The sequence below is a fragment of the Penicillium canescens genome (genome assembly GCF_028828765.1).
Source record: "Penicillium canescens strain IBT 15451 chromosome Unknown utg000003l_segment0_segment0, whole genome shotgun sequence".
Taxonomy (NCBI): Eukaryota; Fungi; Ascomycota; class Eurotiomycetes; order Eurotiales; family Aspergillaceae; genus Penicillium; species Penicillium canescens.
The window spans coordinates 612,384-634,281 of record NW_026703965.1 but is presented as its reverse complement, the minus strand read 5'-3'; the positions used below and the strand labels follow the sequence as shown (position 1 = coordinate 634,281).

At 49.4% G+C, this 21,898-nt stretch overlaps 8 protein-coding genes across 8 annotated transcripts; 5 read left to right on the top strand and 3 right to left on the bottom strand.

The window, feature by feature from the left end:
- Window positions 1–162: 162 nt before the first annotated feature.
- N7446_003704 (MBL fold metallo-hydrolase) lies at window positions 163–1,017 on the bottom strand (the record flags this gene model as incomplete). The annotated part of the gene is made up of 1 exon (XM_058512453.1): window positions 163–1,017. The coding sequence occupies one exon, from the start codon at window positions 1,015–1,017 to the stop codon at window positions 163–165; it is 855 nt and encodes a 284-aa protein (XP_058373782.1).
- Window positions 1,018–2,035: 1,018 nt separating this feature from the next.
- On the bottom strand, window positions 2,036–3,680 carry N7446_003703 (Zn(II)2Cys6 transcription factor domain-containing protein; the record flags this gene model as incomplete). The annotated part of the gene is made up of 4 exons (XM_058512452.1): window positions 2,036–2,752; window positions 2,806–2,940; window positions 2,995–3,576; window positions 3,627–3,680. 4 exons carry the CDS (start codon window positions 3,678–3,680, stop codon window positions 2,036–2,038), a joined length of 1,488 nt encoding a protein of 495 aa, XP_058373781.1.
- A 921-nt stretch (window positions 3,681–4,601) lies between these two features.
- On the top strand, window positions 4,602–5,022 carry N7446_003702 (VOC family protein; the record flags this gene model as incomplete). The annotated part of the gene is made up of 2 exons (XM_058512451.1): window positions 4,602–4,806; window positions 4,862–5,022. Coding segments are annotated over 2 exons (366 nt in total), but the record flags the coding sequence as incomplete, so codon positions are not given.
- Window positions 5,023–9,202: 4,180 nt separating this feature from the next.
- Window positions 9,203–10,086, top strand: N7446_003701 (uncharacterized protein; the record flags this gene model as incomplete). The annotated part of the gene is made up of 2 exons (XM_058512450.1): window positions 9,203–9,645; window positions 9,732–10,086. The coding sequence occupies 2 exons, from the start codon at window positions 9,203–9,205 to the stop codon at window positions 10,084–10,086; spliced, it is 798 nt and encodes a 265-aa protein (XP_058373779.1).
- Window positions 10,087–10,530: 444 nt separating this feature from the next.
- Window positions 10,531–12,540, bottom strand: N7446_003700 (WD40 repeat domain-containing peptidylprolyl isomerase; the record flags this gene model as incomplete). The annotated part of the gene is made up of 3 exons (XM_058512449.1): window positions 10,531–11,966; window positions 12,016–12,390; window positions 12,468–12,540. 3 exons carry the CDS (start codon window positions 12,538–12,540, stop codon window positions 10,531–10,533), a joined length of 1,884 nt encoding a protein of 627 aa, XP_058373778.1.
- Window positions 12,541–12,764: 224 nt separating this feature from the next.
- On the top strand, window positions 12,765–14,549 carry N7446_003699 (chaperonin-containing T-complex subunit CCT2; the record flags this gene model as incomplete). Its single annotated transcript, XM_058512448.1, has 4 exons — window positions 12,765–12,767; window positions 12,838–12,995; window positions 13,063–14,437; window positions 14,490–14,549. The coding sequence occupies 4 exons, from the start codon at window positions 12,765–12,767 to the stop codon at window positions 14,547–14,549; spliced, it is 1,596 nt and encodes a 531-aa protein (XP_058373777.1).
- Window positions 14,550–15,505: 956 nt separating this feature from the next.
- On the top strand, window positions 15,506–16,985 carry N7446_003698 (glycoside hydrolase family 76 protein; the record flags this gene model as incomplete). The annotated part of the gene is made up of 3 exons (XM_058512447.1): window positions 15,506–15,596; window positions 15,656–16,350; window positions 16,401–16,985. 3 exons carry the CDS (start codon window positions 15,506–15,508, stop codon window positions 16,983–16,985), a joined length of 1,371 nt encoding a protein of 456 aa, XP_058373776.1.
- A 1,017-nt stretch (window positions 16,986–18,002) lies between these two features.
- ireA (bifunctional endoribonuclease/protein kinase IRE1) lies at window positions 18,003–21,416 on the top strand (the record flags this gene model as incomplete). The annotated part of the gene is made up of 1 exon (XM_058512446.1): window positions 18,003–21,416. One exon carries the CDS (start codon window positions 18,003–18,005, stop codon window positions 21,414–21,416), a length of 3,414 nt encoding a protein of 1,137 aa, XP_058373775.1.
- Between the last annotated feature and the right edge of the window lie 482 nt (window positions 21,417–21,898).

The window sequence follows — 21,898 nt, the reverse complement described above, 5'->3', positions numbered from 1 at the left end:
ATTGACTAGTCATCATATAGTAACGTCGCCGCTTTGGATCTGGAAAGTTCGTCATGACACAATCAACTTAAGAGCAACACGATCTACCCAACAGCCCAAGAGCAAAAAGAAACAAACAGAAAGAAGGATTTTAGAGTGCTCAATATCGAGACACTCACAAATTTAGAAAACAATCTTTGGAACACCCGGGGTTGTCCAGCACACTCTGTCCATGAAATTCTCTTCCGTGAAAACCTTCACCAAACCTGACCGGTCCTCGGTAAAATGGGCCCAGGATTCAAAGTGGATTGGAATCATGACATCTGCACCGATATCACGGATAAGCTGAATAGCTTGCTTCCCATCCATCGTAATCTGAATTGGGCCGGTTGGGAATTCAAAAGTGGCATTGCCCAGGTTGAGCAGGGCGGCGGTAATATGCCATCTTTTGCCAATTTCTCGTAGTTCATCAATATAAACGGTGTCTCCAGAGAAATAGATTGCATTAGGCTTGCCAGACGAATCCAGGCCGAAGGAATCGGTCTCTAGAACGAAGCCCGTAACTTCTCCAACAGGGAAGTGCTTGCAAGGCGTACCAGTGATTCGGTACGTTTTCCCTCCAATGCAAGACGTCACGGTCTCCCAGGGGCGAAGGCCAATGACTCCCGGGCGAGGACGCAAGTTGGAGGCACCGTCCACGGTGGTAAACACCTTCCGGCCATCCAGCAGCTTACGGCCTTCCGGGTCCAAATTGTCAAGGTGATCCTCATGACTAAGAAGCACAGCATCAATAGGCGGTAGTTCATTGAGCTGAAGCGCTGGACCTTGCTTGTTGACAAGGTGAGGTGGTGGAGGAATACTATCAAAGCCGAAGGCTTTTAGGTCCATCTGTTCCCAGACCGGCGTCGTGTCGTATTCCGTTCCATCAGTGGCCCCAAAAAATGGATCTGTCAGGAAGTTGACACCATCGATGTTGAGAATGGCAGTCGCAGTGGTGATGTGCGTGATTGTAAGAGTTGGTTTGGAAGTAGCTGCCATGATTGCGGCAAGGGAGAAAATAGGGAATGGCAAATCTTGCTGGAGGTAATCTGGAGCAGACGAGGAAGGAAGATCTCCTGGCGTTTAAATATGTTCCTGTGCTGGAAAGATTAGAAATGCTGTTACTACTAGATGTGATACGGTTCGGCTCATCCCACTCGACACTTGATGAGAAGCTTCATTTTGCAGACCCAGAAGCAGAACATTATTAGTTAATATTACGTCGTGGTTTACTAATCACCGGGCTCAGTAAGCGGATACGGACAACGTGAGACTTTTAATTTGGCCTCTCAACCAAATGTCCCGAACATCCAATACAACCCAGCACAAACTCCACAATAGTGTCCAATACATGGACGAGTTACTTACTGGGCAAGCATTACATAGAAGAAGCTTGGCGGAGAATCTAGCCACTGTAGGATAAGGTGCCAAGCAAAGAGCGCTACATCATCAGTCAGTCACTTTAAAAATTAAGGTTGCATTCTTGGCGAATAAAGTTACCCAAACAGGAATTGATCGGTATCCACCATTTTTCGTACAACTTGGTGAGGTCGGCAGATTATTCTATCAGAGGGCAATCTTTTAGTATATCCAGTGTATTGACTATAGGGTTGCTGTTTTATTCATGAAGGTAGTCTAGTGGGAATATTCATTAAATGGTTTAACTGCCGTCACTAAAGATTAACCCCTCAGGTGTAGTCTTATAATAGTGTCTAAATAGATGATGTTCATGTATAGTGGCTTCCCACACACTTACCCTTGGAACTTGTATTTGTATTAAAATCTTTAGAATTCAATAAATCCAATGAATCCACGTACTTTCGTCTACACTTAGGGCGCTACAAATGAGCGCTATATGCCCAAACCTCGGATCTATCGAATATCTAAAAGCCCTATATTAGTATCTGAGGAGATGTGGTACCGTGAGAATGCAATTGAGATACTATATTCTAGGTCTTAACATACTGGCACCGCCTGTGTCTGGGGTTTTTGCAAATTTGGGGTAAATTGATGTTGATTAGTAAATGACGTAAGGAGCGGACCGTATACCTTTCTCAACAAGCCATTGAACCAGCTCCTTGACGTATATGACATGCAGAATGTTCTTCTGTTCATTTGTGATCAACACCTTGTATGCAGTCTGCAAAGGTAGCATTGCCGATGTCGGCCCAAAAAGTTTGAAGTCATCTTGAACGAGATATTCCATGCAGAAGCATATTAGTCTCGCTAAGCACTCGTTATGTTCTTGGATATCCCTTGAGGAGAAGTAATTGCATGTCGTCGAGTCTTGTAGATGCGTCAACGGAAACAGCGAAACTAGACGACCCAGCTCAGTAGCACAGATAATGCGGAAAGCCCACAAATGCGTGTACACATTTGCCATCGTAATATCAGGGAACGATATGCCGCGTCCAGGAGGAGCAGGTGTCCTAGATTTCGAATTGACAAAACTATCACAGATGCTCCCTGGATAATGGTTGCGTAACGATTGCTCCCACCTTTCCATATCCAAAAGAAATTCCAAATAGGTATTACATAAAATGGTCGATCGACTGAGCCCCTCTTCATGTTGCGATGATAGAAGCGTATCAGTTTGTTGTAAAAGTGATGGGAGATGGGCAGCCTGGCTAATGAGTGTCTGCATAAGTGAAGGGCGGCGACCAGAGAACGGAATGCGGATCCATTCATTTGAAGAGATAAAAGTTGCTGTTCGGGATTGAAAAGCTTGCAACATCTGGAAACCACATCAGAAGGGGAGAAACATAGATGATGATATAATATACGCACAAAAAGTGGCCTGAAACCGGCGAAAAGGCTGTGCATAACTCCTGACTTGAATCGCTCCGGTCCACTAGCTTGAAAAAGTCGTGCAACGCCATATACATGCATTGCAATGCCGAAGCGAGACTCCGGAAAGAAAAGCTAAACATCACAGCGTCAGCGAGAATACCTGAAAATATTCAAATTAAGATATACCTCTGCTAAGGTCAGGCACATTATTGCAGCAACAACTTCGGCATTCACAAGGTTATTTTGCACAGTTATTCCCGTTCTGACGGCCTCAAGTGCAGCGGTATATGTCTGAATACTTGCTGCATACGGTTTTGATGTGACGCACGAAGACAACGCCTCTATCGCTAGAGACAATACGCGGCCATACCGAGCCTGAGGGTTTTGGGCAAGGTTGGGTAGAACACCCACCCATGCACCACATATTCTTGGAATATCCTTTGAATCTTGGAAGGTACAAGGAAGCTCTTCCTGTGGGACAAAAGCATTCATGATGGATTCGATCCAATCGTTGCGATATGGTCCGATAACTTCAGGCGCGGTGGTTGCAAGAAGCCGCATGTTCTGTTGGATATCGGTGCATGGCTGGCTATTAGGAGAAAGGGGCTTATTGAAGCGCTTGGCGGGTTCTTGGCAGCCTCCGAGATATCGCCTTCGAGGCTCAGACACACGAGCGTTCTGCGACAGAAACGTATAGACAGCTGAATCCCAGAAGCATTTTCGGCCCCTGAGAAGGCATTGGCCACATTCAGGTTGTTTCCCATCACACTAATCAATGTTAGTGGCTGCGTTAATCGAACATCCAGGTGTCTTCATACTCCGAGTTTCCGCGTCCTACATGTCTGGCACACAGTTCGTTGCTTGACCTTCATTTGGATAATGAAGGATGGGACATTTCAATTGCTGCTCACGAATGGATCTCGTTTCAGTCTAGGATGTTGACAGAAAAATGTCTAGAATCAAAACTCGGTATATTCGCTTCGTTGGATGCCGAAGTGGCGATCCTTGTGGAACAGTCAGGTGGGCGTTGAAAATCTCCAATCAGCATCGATTTACTCGGTCTTGGCGGAATAAATATCCCGAACAGTGTTTCACGCTCCGACTTGACGTAATCCACTACCCACCCGACCACAGACTTTTTGTGCTGAGCATTTACCTAGGTAGGTTATATGGCGGGTAGTTGATTACGCTATTTAGTTATTACCTACAGTTGTCACGTATGCAGCCAATCCGGGCTAACAGTCGGGAAGGTCGTATATAATATGAGCTAGCGTACGACCAAACTTTCTTCTATTACTTCAATCTACCCAGCAACCTTGTATAATAGCAATTAGATAAGTTAAAGGGTAGTTGAGTTTTTCAAAATAGGGCTCTGTGCATCTACCGTCCTTAGCGGCTCGCATCGACTAAGACACGACCATATATGTTTACGCTGTGTTCCACATAAGGTAGCCTTACATCCAAGTCAGCAATAGGATTGCTTAGCGGCTGGGTTCACCCACTAGAACATTTGCCGCTGGTGGAATGATATTTTGCCAAGAATCACAATCAAAGTTCGTATAGCTTCTAGCCCTTAGCGTCATGTACGCTAAGGACTGGTTGCCGATAGATTGGTAAACTCAATCGTTGTTCGTTGTGAGTACTCTTCGCATCCAATGACTATATAAAATAGAGTTATCTTCAGGACAAAGACGCCAAAGCCTGAATCTGTTGCATATCGTCAATTAAGAATTTGTCACTCCTCGAGATCTCCAATATGCCAATCGACCACACTAGCCTACACATCCCCCAGGCCAAATTTCAGATTTCAGGAGTGCCTGAAGATTTACCTAGCGGCGCTCAAGCCCCTTGGGTACGAGGCTCGACGGCAATTCGGTGAGACTGTTGTGGCACTTGGCTCGACTTTCGACGAAGGGAACTGTCCTCCTGCTGACTTTTGGGTTATTGGAACCAATGACCCTACTGCACGCATCGCACACCTTGCGTTTCGCGCACCTGGTATGGCTTGCTGGATCAACCCGCAGTAGAAACATCTTATGCTAACATAGACAAGATCGTAAATCTGTTGATGCTTCTCATGATAACGCTATCAATGCCGGGAGTAGGGATAACGGTAAACCTGGCTTGCGAACATCATACCATCCCAACTACTACGGGGCATTCGTGATCGATGCGGCAGGAAATAACATTGAGGCCGTGTGTCACAATCCTTAGAAAAGACAAGGCAAATATTCTGGACGATTGGTTTGCTGATGGAGATATTGTACTACGGAAATTTGGGGGGAGGGGGGATGAGAGGTTGTACTCTGTTCTTTAATGTGGCTGTGCTCAATATTTCGTCCTTCCATCCCAATAGCAAACCAGTTACCAAAAATTGCTATGAGATCCTTGCTCAAGACATATGACCCGTCATCGAATTGACTTTAGTTGTTTACTCGCTTCTGGGTAATTCCATGCTAATGAGCGGCTACACAGCGTCATTTCTATATAGTTCCTGTACTACTCGTATGCGAAATCACTTGCCAAGATGTAGCCAAAGTAACGAGTAAGCTCGCTCACTGTCTGGTCTGCCCAGTATCAAAGCATAATGATACACTCAACAGCCATATATACTAAAGATTGAGTAGAGCTGACAGTCCAACAGGGTCGTGAACAAAAGTGCGATTTTGTTACATTTCATTGATTTTTGCACGCTATACTATACAGCTAGGGCTGTTTCTACGGCGGTACCTTAGTAAGATTTCGAGAAATGGTTTAATATGATTATTATTTAAGTATGGTGACTCGGGATTACAGGATCAGTTGTTTTAGTGCTTAGTATTCTCGTGGTCTCTTAGGGTTCTTTGAGAGGTGGAGGGCGCTGGTTGGTAGTGACTGCTTGCTCGGTTGCTAGGTTTAGATATAAGCCTACAAGATCGTCGATAAAGTATTTTTGCTATTAGATACTTGGGATAAGGCGTAGCACCTGCAGTCACTAGGGAACCAAGCCACGATAGAATAGAGTAGCGGCCACGACTGGCCAGCCCCGGAGCACGGACGAGGCACTAGAATAGGTTATTAGCGAGGTGGTAAATTATCGAATCAAGTACAAGGGAAGATGATCGAGGGGAGTAGATAGAGAAGGCTGAGTGAACACCTCAGGGGAGTTCTTGTTAAGGAAGCAGCAATATTCGACGTGGCCTTTTCAACCCCAATTTTCAGAACACGGTAGAAGCCTGTTTCCATAATAGGAGAGTCTGGAGGAGGGAACTCGGTCCAAGGAAGGTAGTTGTCTCCGTAGAGATATCCTGGGGTTGTAGCTATCTCGGAGCCCAGGAGAAGTCGCCTTATCCATGAAGAGATGTCAAGTGAAGTTTCGAACTTGTGCATACAAGACTCGATCTTCATTGGATTTTTGCCGCCAGATTGAAACTGATAAAGGGGAGTATTTGGATACTATTGGGATGGGTTGAGGGATATTGTTGGGTGGTGGAGTTGCGGTGTAAGCTCAAAAGGTAGTATAGAGCCTCAACCCAGGCAAACTAGAGGTCCGTGCGACTGGCCACTGGTTGATGCAAACTTGGCCTGTAGGTTTGGAGGGCAGCGCCCTGTTTCATGTGTGTGTAGCGCTATGTATATTGAGTTGGGATTCTTAAAAGAACCCCGTCTATATCTCTATACTTTACTTCTTCTCAAAACTTCGATGGCTACGCTTATATAAAGCTACCAGTTGTCTTAGTTGCGTAAGAAGGTAAGAAGGATTTAAGGATCTAACTAAGACCTTCTTACTCCCTTTCTAATAACTTATAGGATTAAGTACTTGCGAATACGCTAGCCTGGTTTCGTAAACGGCGGTGTAAACTCAACTATATATAATAGAGCTGCACAGAACAGCTCCCAGCGTTGATCTCTTCAGCCTCAAAAATCAAAAAGTATCTTTGGTATTTCCCTTTTTCAACCCCTTCAACCGTATCAGAAGTTATTATGTCAACAATGGAGGACTCGAAGCAACTTCTTCGCGATCATCTCATATGTCATATTCCAGGTATCATAAAAAGCCTCCTTCAGGAAGTTGGTTCAACACCAATTCGAATACTCGGTGACACTCCCAACAAAGCTCTGGACTCCGAAGATTATATGGACTCTATACGCCCATTTGTGTCGAAGGTTGAGGATTCCCTTCGTGAACATCGCCCAGACTGCCAGACACGCTTCCTCGCTGTAGCCATATACCCCGGGAGGCACTCCTATTTCGTGGTAGACTTTAACAATACCCGTTATGACTATGATACTGCACAACACGACAAGAGTCGGGTCCCTGCCTACGTTCTTCGATTATCTCTGAAAAACCCTAGGATCTACAGGAAGGAACCCTTAGACAAGACGCTCGCTGAAAAACTTGCAGAGTTGCACAATTCGCATGGCCGAGAACCATTGCCTTTGTTTGACGATCCTAATCAAAGGCGCTGTTATGCGAGTCCCCGCAGCATTGAGCATACTCTGGGTTAATACATGTCGCGTGGTTCCTCAGTTTGGTGTGGGTATTCGGCTTATACATCTTTTTTCTGATACTGAAATGTCAGCCTTTTGGTTTCTATTGAGCTGTCAGTCACGAGCAGTAGGTTACTATTAGCTTTTTGGGACCAACGTGACACACTAGAAAAACCCACCTGAATGATTCGAGAAATGGTCGGGGCTAAAAATCCGTCGCTTTAGACGAGAAGTCTTGGATAGAGCCCTCACTGGAGAGTGCATTCCATAGATCTTCCCAGTTTCTCAATCAAAAGCCGAAACTCTCCGGGAAAGAGATGTCTCTCCGCTCCCATGCACAGTCCAGATTGGTTCTCCCTCTCCTTCACAAATATAAGACCCTCCGAATCCAAGCGGTAATGTGTTCCCTAACATTCTCGTAATTGATGCTATGAAAGACGTGCTTGCAAATGATCATTCCGTTGTCACTTTCGAACCATGACGAGAGCTCTATATCCGACGGCCGACCACCATTCGTCCCCATAGCGAGCCCCAGAACCCCACTTCGAACCACGGATGTTGCTGACATATTCTTTGAGCATTTAAAGCTAGATGCAGAAATCTGCGAAATTGTTGGCGTAAAGACTAATTTCAGGGTTGTCTTATCATAAACCATTGCTCAGTACATGGATGTTTTAGAGTACGTGCACGCCACATTATTGTCAAAATATATGAACGCCCATTTATATTGGAACTACATCGATTATGGGAACTATGAGCAGTACCTCTGAATATTCCAATGTTCAAGCGAGTCCCAGGATAAGCGACAATATCGTGCTTACCAAGTCTCGGTAATTGTGCGTAACGTTAACCCCGCCGAGAAGGTTCAATATTGACATTCGCGGCTTAGCCAGGGGAGCAGTGGTAGTGATTGGCTCGGCTATCTAGTCAGAAGTTACGTGCAGTAGTGAGCACTAAAATAGAAAAGGAACGGGAAATTATCATCCAGGCACATAGCAAAAGGTCCGAGCCAATCGGCGGAAATTGTCGCGTACGCAAACCAAAGGAATGGAAGAGAAAAACAAAGTAAGAAGCTGAAATCCCTGAATGGCTGGCTATTATGGGTTAACTACATAGACATAGAGGGCATAACTTGGTAACTAACTGCAGGTCCAGATCTCTTGTCCGGCCATCCACTTCACGATCCGCAACGGTTACGACTGCCGATCGCAGTGGGCCCTTTGGTTTGGGGTTTATGAAGGACGGGCGAGTTCCAGCTTTTATACATGTAGAGAATGTGCCTGTGGTCCTATAAGTAGGACGAAAATAAACAATTATAACCTCTCACCCCTTGCATGAGGCCCAGCCAACTCCAGAACCGACAGCGATAATGCAATAATGCATGTAAGTGGAATGCTGCACTGTACAGCCTTACGGGTCAATCCTTACTGCATCCAGTGGCGATGTGCTCTCCGGATCAGAGAGCTTGAATTTCTTGGGAGCTTAGGATAGTATTGTAGACTGCCTATACAGCATTCCGGGGATCTGACAGGTGTCAGAATGTCGGGAATAGGAATGTTCAGCCACGAGGTTCCGGTTGCGGATAAGAAAGGAGGCCGCATGCAAACTAATAGTATAGACTGAATGACACCATAAATAATAATCATAATTAAATATCTACTACTGTACTATATGCTGAGGCGTAATTAACTAGCTTAAACGAGAAAAACTCAACTAGACCCTGAATCCGGTATGGCTCGGGACTAGACCCCATTTCTTTACCCTCCTCATTTCCTTAACTTCCCCCATTGCAATATGGGCCGTCAACTCTGAGATATTCACACCCAGAGAGCCTCCGACACCTCCGATCCTAGTCGCGACCCCTTCTGCAGTACAACAAATCCCGACCGACATAAAAAAAAGAAAAAAGAAACAAACCCCCACGATGCCACTCGCACCGCGCCTCGCCGCGCTCGTCGCCCTCTTCACCCTCCTTACAACAACACTCGCCGCAGACAAGAACCTAATCCCAACGGCGGCCTCCAGCACTTTCCCACAATGCGGCTTGACCTGCAGCCAGCTCTATGCCGCCCAAGACACCTGCACCCAGGCCGCCGACTCCTCAACTTGGGTCTCCTGCTTCTGCCAGTCCTCTTTAATATCCAACCTCAAGACTTCCGGCAGTGTCTGCTCCTCCTGCAGCGCCGGTGACCAGGCCCTCGTTTCCACGTGGTATACCAACTACTGTAACTCTGGCGGAAAAGAAACGTCCGATACTGCGACGACAACTTCCTCTGCGGCTGCGGGTGCAACTGCAACCGCCACATCTGGTGCTAGCAGTGCCAACTCGAGTAAATCTGGGACGGCAACGGAGGAGAACAAATCTTGGTATGTTATACCTCTGCCTTCACTACACAGCGACATGCGCATACCCACACCCCACATCCATATTGGAGTGCTAACAAACAAAATAGGTGGAGCACCCACTACCGCTGGGTAATAATGTTAATCGTCCTAGTAATTGGCTTCGGCATCATCGCCGCGCTGGGCGTCTGGTTCAAACGCCGCTACGATGCCAAACGCCCAAATCTGTACCACGGTGGCAGCAGCGGCGTCCTCAGCACTGCTTCTCCGCCATCTGGTCCTCGGGACGCTGCTTGGGAACCTGCTCCTATGCCTGTGCAGGGGCGGGGTCTGGGTTCCCCGTCTGTTGCTAGCAGCTCGCTCTCAAATGTTGCTCCTAAGACCAGTACGCCTCTTTCTGGGAGTCGGTCGCGTTTGACGAAGATTCCGCAGGGGCCCGGGGATGTGGAGATTCGGCAGGTTTGATTTGATGTTGTGTCGTTTTTCTTTATGGGGTTTTGATTGGTATTGATTTTGTCGCATTTTGTTTGTTGCCTTATTGAATGTTGCATTTATTTGGTGTTTAGTGTGGGATTGTGGGATTTGTTGTCTTTTATTTTATTTTATTTTTCTTTGATTATATTCTTTGGTTGGTTTTCATTCTTTTTTTCTCTTGCTCTTTTCGTCTTCTTCTCGGTTTCCGAGGAGTGGAATGGAGTTCTGAGTCCCGTGGATCTGTTCGTGACGATCGTCGCTTTTTATATCTCCTTCCCCGGACTCTAGAAGTTTAACTGTGGAATGGACATGGTACATAGTACAACGCGTGCAGCATAGCAACGCGCAATCTGAAATTCCGATTCGTGATCCCATATACATACACGAAACACTACCTCTTTCCCTCGTGCACCCAGGCAACCACCAACGGCCCCCTCAGGAAACACTAATACTAACAATCTTAATATCGACCTCGGGCTTCTCCTTGTGTGTCTTAACATTCTCAATCTTATGCACGATATCAAGACCCTGCACCGCCCTTCCAAAAACAGTATGCTTATTGTCCAACCACGGCGTCTTTTCCGTGGTAATAAAGAACTGACTACCGTTGGTGTTGGGTCCCGCATTCGCCATCGACAATGTATAAGGCTTGTCATGCTTCAGAACAGAGAACTCGTCCGCGAACTCCCCACCCCAGATCGACTCGCCGCCTGTACCATCGCCTTGCGGGTCTCCGCCTTGGATCATGAATTTGCGGATCACACGGTGGAAGATGGTGTTGTTGTAGTAGCCCTGACGCGCGTGGGTCACAAAGTTCTCTACTGCTTTTGGTGCGGCCGAGGGGTAGAGACGGAGGTGGATATCGCCCATGGTTGTGTGCAGGACTGCTGCTGTGCCTGTTTCTGCGGCCTTGGTTGTGACTGCGACTGTGTCTCCGGCTGATTGGGTTGGTTTCTCGTTTTGGACGTCTCGGGTTCCCTTTGAGATCTCAGTGTCGTTGGTGAACATGTAGAAGCGCACCTTTGCGAAGCCGGTGCTTATCAAGATCGGGTCTCGTTCTTCCGCTTCTTGGAGGAGGGGGTTACTGCTTGCTGCCATTGAGACGGTTACGACGCCTTTTCGTTGGGGCTGGCCTTGGTATAGGGCTAGGTTCAGGGAGCGGAAGGGCTCGTCGCGGCCGTAGACGCGGACTACCCGATTTGTGTAGGTGTTTATGCATTTGATTCCGTAGAGCGAGCCGAAGAGGAGGAAGTGACCCGATTCGTCGAAGGAGACATTGACCTTATGGCGGGTTGTTTCGGATTCAATTTCGCGTTCGACACCGAGACGTCGGCCGAATTCGATTTCGTCGAGGGGGTATGGTGCTGTTCCGGCTTGTTGCATTTCCGTGATTGTTGTTATTGATTCATCGTATGTACGGTATAGCTTGCCGGTTGCAAAGTCGAAAACTCGCACCTGGCGGTCTGGGAAGGAGACTGTTGCGAAGTGTTCGCCTGATGGGGAGATCGTAATGGCCGTTGGGACGGATTTAGCTTTTTTGAAGGCGAAGAGGTTGGTTGAGGACTTGAGCTCGAAGACATTGTCGGGTTTCTCGAAGGAGCCGTCGCCTGCACGCCAGTACTCGATCATGCCTGATTCGTCGGCTGAAACAACGCAGTCGAAGGTGTTGTTGAATGCCATTGACACTACTGGGCTGCGGTGGATGGATTTCACGGTGTGCAAGGGGGTAGGGTTCTCGCCACGTCCGTCGAATACTTGCACTGTATTACTTGATTCGTCTGTCACAGCAAGAAGAGGGAGAGATGCTCCGCGCTGGTGTACCCAGCAGACACAGCGGGGCATGAACTCCAGAGTATACATCGCCAAGAGATCTGCATTTGTCAGTATGAAAGTGCAACATGGAGGAGAGTATGAACCTACCGAATGTAATGACATCGAAGATCTTAACTGTCTTGTCTACTCCGGCTGTCGCAAAGCTGCGGCCGTCGGCACTGACAGTTACACTCCGGATCTCACCTGGGTGAGCAATGAACTCCTTCACAAACTCGATACCCTCAGCCATCTTCTTCCAAAACTTGACAACTCCATCTATGGAACTGGTGATCACAAAGTCCGTGTAAGGCGCAACGGTCACAAAAGATAATTGGTCCTTGTGCATCAGCGACTTGGAGTACCGCGCCGAGGCCGGTAGCGCATTGACGTAGACCTTCTCAAACGGAAGCTTTCTGCGTTTCTTCTTGGGGGCGGCCTCCGAGGGCAGCGCTGGGCCGAAATCATCGTCGGAGGAGTCATCGCCTAACAATCGCATACAGTCAGTATCTATGGTGTAAGAGGGAGCGGTCTGGGCAGTCTCCAGCGTGCGGAGGACTCACTGTTCTCGGCATCGATATCAGCATGAGGCCGCTTGTTCGCAGGAGGCTGTGCAACTTCTCCGGAGTCCGCCATTGTAGTATTAAAGAGAATTGAGTCCAGTTCAGCCAAGGGAGAGCGCAGATAGAAAGCAAATGTCGAGAGGTATTGCGGGCGGTGATGGCCTGCGTCCAATCAGGAGCTTGGACCAACGGCAACTTTTCTCCTTTCCCTCACCCCACTGTTGACAGGAGAAGTTGCTTCAACCTTTCCAGCGAGACATTTGATCTTTGGTCGATTGCCTTATTCAGCTGGTCACCATGGTATGTCGTTTGTATCTGTTTTGTGTGTGAAAACTATGTGCATCCGTTGACTAACCTCTGCCCCTCACAGGCGTCTTTCGGCAATCCCACACAGATCTTTGGCGACGATGTCATTGAGGAGAAGGGCGAGAATGCCCGTCTGTCTGCGTTCGTCGGTGCTATTGCCGTCGGAGACCTCGTGAAGAGTACCCTCGGCCCTAAGGGCATGGATAAGATTCTACAGTCTGCGTGCGTGGGAGCTATTGATTATCAATATATTGAGATGGTGGAAATGCTGACAACACTTTCTTTACAGCTCAACGGGAGAGATCCTCGTGACGAACGACGGTGCTACAATCTTGAAGTCTATTGCTCTGGATAACGCTGCAGCCAAGGTGTTGGTCAACATTTCCAAGGTTCAGGACGACGAGGTGGGTGATGGAACTACATCGGTTACCGTTCTCGCCGCCGAGCTCCTACGCGAGGCCGAACAGCTCGTTGCCAAGAAGATTCACCCCCAGACCATCATCGAGGGTTACCGGATAGCCAGCAAGGCTGCCCTTAGCGCCCTCGAGGCCACAGCCGTCGACCGCAGCCAAGACCCCGAGGCTTTCCGTAAGGACCTGCATGCCATCGCCCGCACAACACTCAGCTCGAAGGTGCTCGCACAAGACCGTGACCAGTTCGCTCAGTTAGCCTGTGAGGCCGTCCTCCGTCTCAAGGGCTCCACGGATCTTTCCCACATCCAGGTTATTAAGAAGGCCGGTGGCAAGCTGAGCGACTCATACTTGGACGAGGGTTTCATTCTGGACAAGAAGATTGGTGTCAACCAGCCCAAGCGTCTGGAGAATGCCAAGATCCTGGTTGCCAACACGGCAATGGACACGGACAAGGTCAAGATCTTCGGTGCACGAGTCAAGGTCGAGTCCACAGGCAAGCTCGCCGAGTTGGAGAAGGCCGAGCGTGAGAAGATGCGCGCCAAGGTTGAGCGCATCAAGGCTCACGGTATCAACTGCTTCGTCAACCGTCAGCTGATCTACAACTGGCCCGAGCAGCTGTTCACCGAGGCCGGCATCATGTCCATTGAGCACGCCGACTTCGACGGTATTGAGCGTCTCGCTCTCGTCACTGGCGGTGAGATCGCCTCCACCTTCGACCACCCCGACCAGGTCAAGCTCGGATCTTGCGATCTGATTGAGGAAGTGATCATTGGTGAGGACACCCTGATAAAGTTCTCCGGTGTGGCCGCCGGCCAGGCCTGCACCATTGTGCTGCGCGGAGCCACCGAGCAGCTCCTCGACGAGGCCGAGCGTTCGCTCCACGATGCCCTCGCCGTCCTGTCTCAGACTGTTAAGGACCCCCGCGTCACACTCGGTGGTGGCTCCGCCGAGATGGTCATGTCCAAGGCTGTCGAACAGGCTGCCCAGAACACAACCGGCAAGAAGCAGCTTGCCGTCGACTCTTTCGCTCAGGCTCTTAAGCAGCTGCCTACCATCCTGGCTGACAACGCTGGTCTCGACTCCTCCGATCTGGTCACCCGTCTGCGCCAGGCGATCAACAACGGCATGACCAGCTCTGGTCTTGACCTGTTGACGCCCGGCGGTGGTATTGCTGATATGCGTGATCTCGGTGTGGTGGAGGCTTACAAGCTGAAGAAGGCGGTTGTCTCTTCTGCTTCAGAGGCTGCCGAGGTACGTGTCATTCGTAATATATGTTTCGGAAATCTGCTAACATTGTTTCTAGCTTCTGCTGCGGGTGGACAACATCATCCGTGCGGCTCCTCGCCGACGCGACCGAATGTAATGGACATGATTGTGATGGCATGGATGAATTCATATCTCTACCCTCTCTATGAAGGAACTCAAAAATGTGCTATAGAAGTTCAACTACGTACATGATCTCCATACATTGGCCATTATATAGTCGTGTAGTGAGGTACATAAATGATTGTATACGCAACGAGCCATTGCACCTACGTAACTTCATCACGTCCATACAGTTGGCAGACATAGTAGTGTGTGATGTCCTGAATCGTCGGGCAGGCGTAATCCGAATGAGGTTAGCGTAAAGAATTGGAATGCTGCCTTGGATTCCAGGCCACGAAGTCCCTTGCCGGCAGATTCCGAAAGAGGCAAAGACTGAGTTCAGCACACTTGGCGACAGGACAGGCAGCAAAATAGAAACCAGCTTACTATGGAGCACGGAGTACTCGGCATTCTTGTATTATTGCTTATTGCTGGTAAGCACAAATCTGAGACCAATCTATCCCTCGTGTTCGTATCGGTTTTGACAACGACGATCCATACCGTGGGGCCTGGTCCAGAACAGGAGTCGAATAGTTCTCCAAATGATCGTCTGTAGAAATCCCGTGCAACATAACTAACTTATAGCAGAGTAATACAGGTATAAACATAATTTAAGTGTCAGTGGATAGGCTAAGGGATGCTTCGCCAAGCTTGATGTTTCATTGCCTGCAGGTTCCAGGGGAGTCTAACCCTCGTATTTTTAGGGGTTAACCAGTGGACAGGGGCGAGCGCATAAACATAGACTAGAGAAACATTGAAGCCTTACTGAATCGAACTAATAACTAAGAACTAATAATATGAAAGTTTCAGAGTTTGAACATTCTTAGACGCAAACACTGTGCCCCCACCAGTACCCGGGGACTGCAACGGTACTGTTACCGGACCCTGAGACCCTTTTGACATCCGTCACTTTCTCCTTTCACCACCTCCTTGGCCCTTGGCTTTCTACTTCACATGATTCTATCCAAGTGGCTGGCCACTCTCCTGAGCGGCGCTCTCGCCGTTCAGGGTGCCCTCGCGATCGACCTGAACATCGATGATGAGAGTATGTCGCTTTCCTCCCCCCATCGGAATTCGCGGGCTAATCTAGATGCGCGCTCACAGGTTCTCTCAAAAGCGCGGCCAAGACGGTCGCCACCGAAATGATGAAATTCTACGACGAGCGTGACTCCAAGGACATTCCCGGTAAAATGGACGGAACCTGGTGGGAGGGTGGCTCGATGTTCATGACTCTCATTCTGTACTGGTTCGTGACCGGTGACACCCAGTTCACCGCCGCCGTCCAGGAAGGAATGTACTGGCAGAAGGGCGACGATGACTTCTTCCCCAGCAATTACAGTCAGTATCTCGGTAACGACGATCAAGTATTCTGGGGATTAGCCGCTATTACCGCTGCCGAATTCAACTACCCCGAGCTCGACGGGGAGCCATCCTGGGTTTCGCTCGCTCAGGGTGTGTTCAACACGCAATACCCCCGATGGGATACCAGCAGCTGCCACGGTGGTATGCGCTGGCAGATTTGGCCTTACCAGGATGGTTATTTGACTAAGAACGCTATTTCGAACGGAGGATTGTTCCAGCTGTCCGCCCGCCTTGCCCTTTACACCGGAAACAAAACCTACGCAGAATGGGCCGAGCGCATCTGGGACTGGAGTGCTACCACCCCTTTGCTTAAGCAGAAGAACTGGAACATTGCCGACACCACCACCTGCGGCACGCAGTGCACGGATCACGGTGATTTCCAATGGACCTACAACTATGCCACCTATATCAGTGGTGCTGCCTACATGCACAACTACGTATGATACCTTTTCTTGATGGTTGAGTTTTGATGCTAACATTTTGGTAGACCAATGGCACTGAGACAAAGTGGAAGGAAGGCGTCGAGGGTCTGATTAAAACCTCCCAGCAATTCTACCCGGCCTCTGGCAATGGCCAGATTCTATCGGATATCACCTGTGAACCTCTCGGAAACTGTGATCGTAACCAGATCACCTTCAAGGCTTACTTCTCCACTTGGCTCGGCATGCTGACCACCATCGTCCCCGGTACCTACGATCTGATCTTCCCTCAGCTAAAGACCTCTGCCCAGGCTGCTGCGAAGCAATGTTCGGGTGGTACCTCTGGTTCGCTGTGTGGTATCCGTTGGACCAAACAAGCCGAGTGGGACAAATCCAGCGGTCTGGAACAGCAGATGGCCGTGCTAGGTGTGCTGTCAGCAAACCTGATCCCCTTCAAAAATCAGGCGCCCTACAGTTTAGAGTCGGGTGGTACCTCTAAGAGTAACCCGAGTGCCGGCACCAACTCCTCGAACAATGCGATCCCTGTATTGAACACCATCGGTACCGGCGACAAAGCCGGTGCGGGTGTCTTGACCGTCATCTTCGTCACTGGGTGGGCTGTCGCCGTCACCTGGATGATCCGCGGTGGTTAAACGGTCTGTTTGTGTTTCTTACCTTTCTTGGGACCATACGTGATCCTTCTGTTGTTCTATAGTTTCTTTCTTCCGATGTGGGTATCTGATCGCATCTTTTTCCTCAACCCTGTATCTATCTTTTCCTTCTTTAATCTTTTCTCCCTTTTCTTCCTCCGGCACTTCCGTGTACTTCACGAGGATGGGGTTGCGGCGTTGCATGCCTTCTGTTTGGTCTACATATTTCTGATTTGATGACAATGGACTTTTTGATTCTCCCGTGTTTCTAGCGTGTTCTGTCACTTTCAGCCCCCTGAGGTGTCAAGGATATATCTGCCGTGGAGACGGAAGGCTGGGGTTGATCTTTTGCCTGGATGATCATACATGTCCGGAGTAGAGAACCCTGAGGTCCGCTGGGATGACTATCGAATGATCTATTAGACGCATTGTAACCGAAGCAGGGGAAATAGAACATCCTGATGGTGTGATTTCTTTTAATATATTGCTTTGCACTAGTAAGTTTTGGGCTTTTTTGCTGTGTCTTTGCATGACATATACGGTGCATGTATACATATGAAATTTGTGCATTGGAAATATACTCAAGATGCATATGCCGTTGATAATGTCGACTTGATCAATAAAAATGTCCCAGTGTTGTGTTCCAGACCCCCTGTGAAGGGGCACCAAAGTACCGGTACCTCCTGGTACACACTGTGGAGGCGGGAGAGGCTGGTCACTAGCTGTACTGTACACGTGTATTACACACAATCTCTCTGCCTACTCCCCTTTCATCTTTCATTCTCTTTCCACTCTTTCAACTCTACTCCATACTCTCAACCATTGACTCACTGTTGAACATTTTTGAGAATCATCCACTGTGGGGGATGATCAGCTACCCGGATTCGTGAGCTCGATCCACACTTTAACTCGATCCGAACCTCTTCTTCCTCCCTCACCAAATTCAACACATGAGCACATGAGGAACCACCCTCCACCTCCGCCATCACCCTCTTTCCTCTCTGTGCTGACGTTTCCACAATGCGGTGGCGGCTGCCGGGCGCCCGTTCGACCCTCCCCGCCAGTGTCGCCCTCCTTCTCCTGCCAGCCCTGGTCGCTCCGCAGCAGCAACCAGATGACACCATCTCCCGCCTCTCCGTGCCCCTAGCACAAGAGTCATCCACACAACATGCAGCTCCCGTAGCTGCACCCCCCATCGTGAAACCCAACGATGCGAGCGCCCTTGCTACTCTGGCTCTGGCAGGCTCCGGCCGCGCCGTTCGAGCCCCTCCTGTCCAGGCCAGCAGCACAGCTGCAGGTCTGGCTTCGCAGCTTCACGCGCGGTCCTTGCAGGACTGGGAGGTTGAGGATTTTGTGCTACTGGCGACCGTCGACGGAACCATTCACGCCCGTGATCGCAAGACCGGGACTGCGCGCTGGGCCCTGGAGGTTTCTAGCAGTCCTGTTGTTGAAAGCATCTACCATCGTGCGAACCGTTCCTCTTTTGACGATACCGAGCCCGAAGACGATTTCTTGTGGATTGTTGAGCCTAGCCAGGATGGCAGCCTCTATATCTACAGTCCCGGCCCGGACGCCGGTTTGCAGAAACTCGGCTTGACTGTTAAACAGCTTGTCGATGAAACTCCGTATTCCGGCATTGATCCTGCCGTGACTTATACTGCCCGGAAAGAAACTACGCTGTATACAATTGATGCCCGCACTGGCAGCATTCTAAGGGTGTTCAGCTCTCGTGGGCCCATTACTTCTGGGCCGGAATGTCGGAAGGTCGATGGACAAGATGTGGATCCTGAGGAGTGCGAGTCGTCTTCAGGTACTTTGGTGCTGGGTCGGGTTGAATATGCCGTCGCTATCCAGAATACTGAGACGGGTGACCCAATCTGCACATTGAAATACTCCGAGTGGGCACCGAACAATCGCGATATGGACCTCCAGAGCCAATACTATCGCACCATGGACCAAAGCCACATTTATAGCATGCATGACGGCGTTGTACTGGGATTCGACCATTCGCAGATGGATCGACCTCGTTATACCCAGCGTTTCTCGTCGCCGGTGGCTCGTGTCTTTGATGTGGTTCGTCCTTCCCACAAAGATAGACCAGACGCCTCCACTCCGCTTGTCCTTCTATCACAGCCCCTTCAGCCGCCGGACCCAGATTACGGTTCGCTCGACGATGACCGGGATATGCGTGTGTTCATCGATTGCACTGAGGCAGGTGGCTGGTACGCCTTTTCTGAGGAAACCTATCCTCTGGCCACAGGCCGCGCCCCAATGGCTTCATGCTATGACAAAGACTTCTTCCGCAGGGGCCAGGCGCTCATGAGTCTGACTCCACATCAACAGCGAAATGCGTTGGCGGGTGTCCATTCACTCAATGGTCCTCGTGTCATCCGTTCTCCCATGCCCAGAATCGCTGGGTCATCCACCTCTGAGCTGTCAAATGACACTCCCCGGGAGGCTTTACGTAGCCCCTCTGAGCTGGCCTTACCTCCGGCTCTTCGCAATAGCGCAATCATCCGCAAGAGCTGGGACAATGCATTGGACATCGTCGTCACTTTGATTCTATTGTTCATCTGCACCTTCATTTACTTCAACTCTCATCATCTTCGAGACTTGGCCAAACAAAAGCTTGACATCAAAAACATCATCAACTCAAATGACAAGGCGTCTCTATCAACGCCGTCCACTCCTCTTGTCGGTGCCTCTCCGGATCTCAAGCGCCCATCCACACCTTCACAGCAAGTCCCCAATGTGACTGTCAATTTGGATATGGATGGCTCGACACCAAACGGAGACGCTAGCAAACAACCCTCCGGAAGCCACATTTCCCCAGACTCAACTCCTCGTGTTAAGATTCGTGAGCCATCTCGCGGTCCTGACGACGAAGAAGGTGACGAGAATGAGAAGCCTAAGAAGAAAGGCCGCGCTCGTGGTTCTCGTGGTGGAAAGTCCCACCGTCGGCGCAGAAAGCCCGGCAGTGAAGGTGACACTGCCGAAGTTGCTGAGCAGGTCATTGAGCAAGTTAATACCTTGGCTCCCCAGTCTCGACTTGAGCCTGATGTTCAGATGACTCGTCAAGTCTCAAACGAGATCATGGAGATGGATGGCGTTATCCGCATTGGTCGCCTTCAGGTGTTCACGGACGTTGTTCTAGGCTTTGGTAGCCATGGGACTGTGGTCTACCGCGGTTCCTTTGATGGACGTGATGTGGCGGTTAAGCGTATGTTGATGGAATTTTATGATATTGCATCCCACGAAGTGGGCTTGTTACAAGAAAGTGATGACCACCATAACGTGATCCGGTACTTCTGTCGTGAGCAAGCCACCGGATTCTTGTACATTGGTCTCGAGCTTTGTCCCGCATCTCTCCAGGATGTGATTGAGCGTCCTGCTGAGTACCCAGAACTAGTCCAAAATGGCCTGGATATGCCAGATGTACTGCGCCAGATCACTCAGGGTGTTCGTTACTTGCATTCTCTGAAGATCGTCCACCGTGATCTTAAGCCGCAGAACATTCTCGTGGCTATGCCTCGTGGTCGCAGCATCACCCGCTCATTGCGGCTCCTCATCTCGGATTTCGGTCTGTGCAAGAAACTGGAGGACAACCAGAGTTCGTTCCGGGCGACTACGGCCCACGCTGCTGGAACTTCTGGCTGGCGTGCTCCTGAGCTCCTGGTAGACGATGACGGTCCAATGTCTCTCGCCTCACAGCACACCGAGTCTTCGGAGCCTGCTGTTGTAGATCCTCAGACAAACCGTCGTGCTACCCGTGCCATTGACATCTTCTCCTTGGGCTGCGTCTTTTACTACGTCTTGACTCGTGGCAGCCACCCATTCGACAAGAATGGCAAGTTCATGCGTGAGGCGAACATCGTCAAAGGCCAATTTGATCTGGAGGAATTGAACCGTCTGGGTGATTACGCCTTCGAAGCAGATGATCTCATTCGGTCCATGTTGTCTCTCGACCCCCGTCAACGACCTGACGCCAGCGCTGTCCTAATGCACCCCTTCTTCTGGCCCCCATCCGACCGCCTGAGCTTCCTCTGCGACGTATCAGATCACTTCGAATTCGAGCCCCGCGACCCACCGTCAGACGCTCTCCTCTGTCTGGAATCCGTCGCTAGGCGGGTCATGGGCCCTGAGATGGATTTCTTGCGTTTACTGCCAAGGGACTTCAAAGACAATCTCGGCAAGCAGCGCAAGTATACCGGGTCGCGCATGCTTGATCTCCTTCGCGCTCTCCGTAACAAGCGCAATCACTATAATGATATGCCTGAGTATCTTAAGGCTCATATTGGTGGTTTACCGGAGGGATATCTTAATTTCTGGACTGTTCGCTTCCCGAGTTTGTTGATGAGTTGTCACTCGGTTATTGTTGAGCTGGATTTGACTCGCATTGATCGGTTCCAGAGGTATTTTGTGCCGCCTGAGTAGGAGTTCTGTGTATTGCATCTTACATTTATTTCGCGTTTATTGGTCATCTTTGTGGCTTTCATTGTTTGCATTCGATCATATACATCTAAATCATATTCCCTTTCCATATTTATCTGTTTTCTGTGTAATCGTAACTTGGGAAGTAGTCATAGTATATCAGAGTTCAGAGATATATAACGCGCGGACCCCACCATTGACTGAAATGTACGTATCTGAATGTCTAGTTCTTCGTTTGGAAGCCGAAATGTGTAAACAAAAAGATAGCATGTATCTAATCCCATTGAAGGCACATCCACCCATTTCCATCAAGTCGTTGGATACATCGGACAGAGTATAAATGTGATAGACCCATAGTGGATCGCGACGTGACGGCTTCGCGCCATTTTCTTTCCGCGACTCCCCAATTTCCGCTCCGCAACCTTTCCTCCCACCCTCTCTGCAAGCTTCCTTTTGGCATTTGATGCCGGCCTGCAGACCGATCA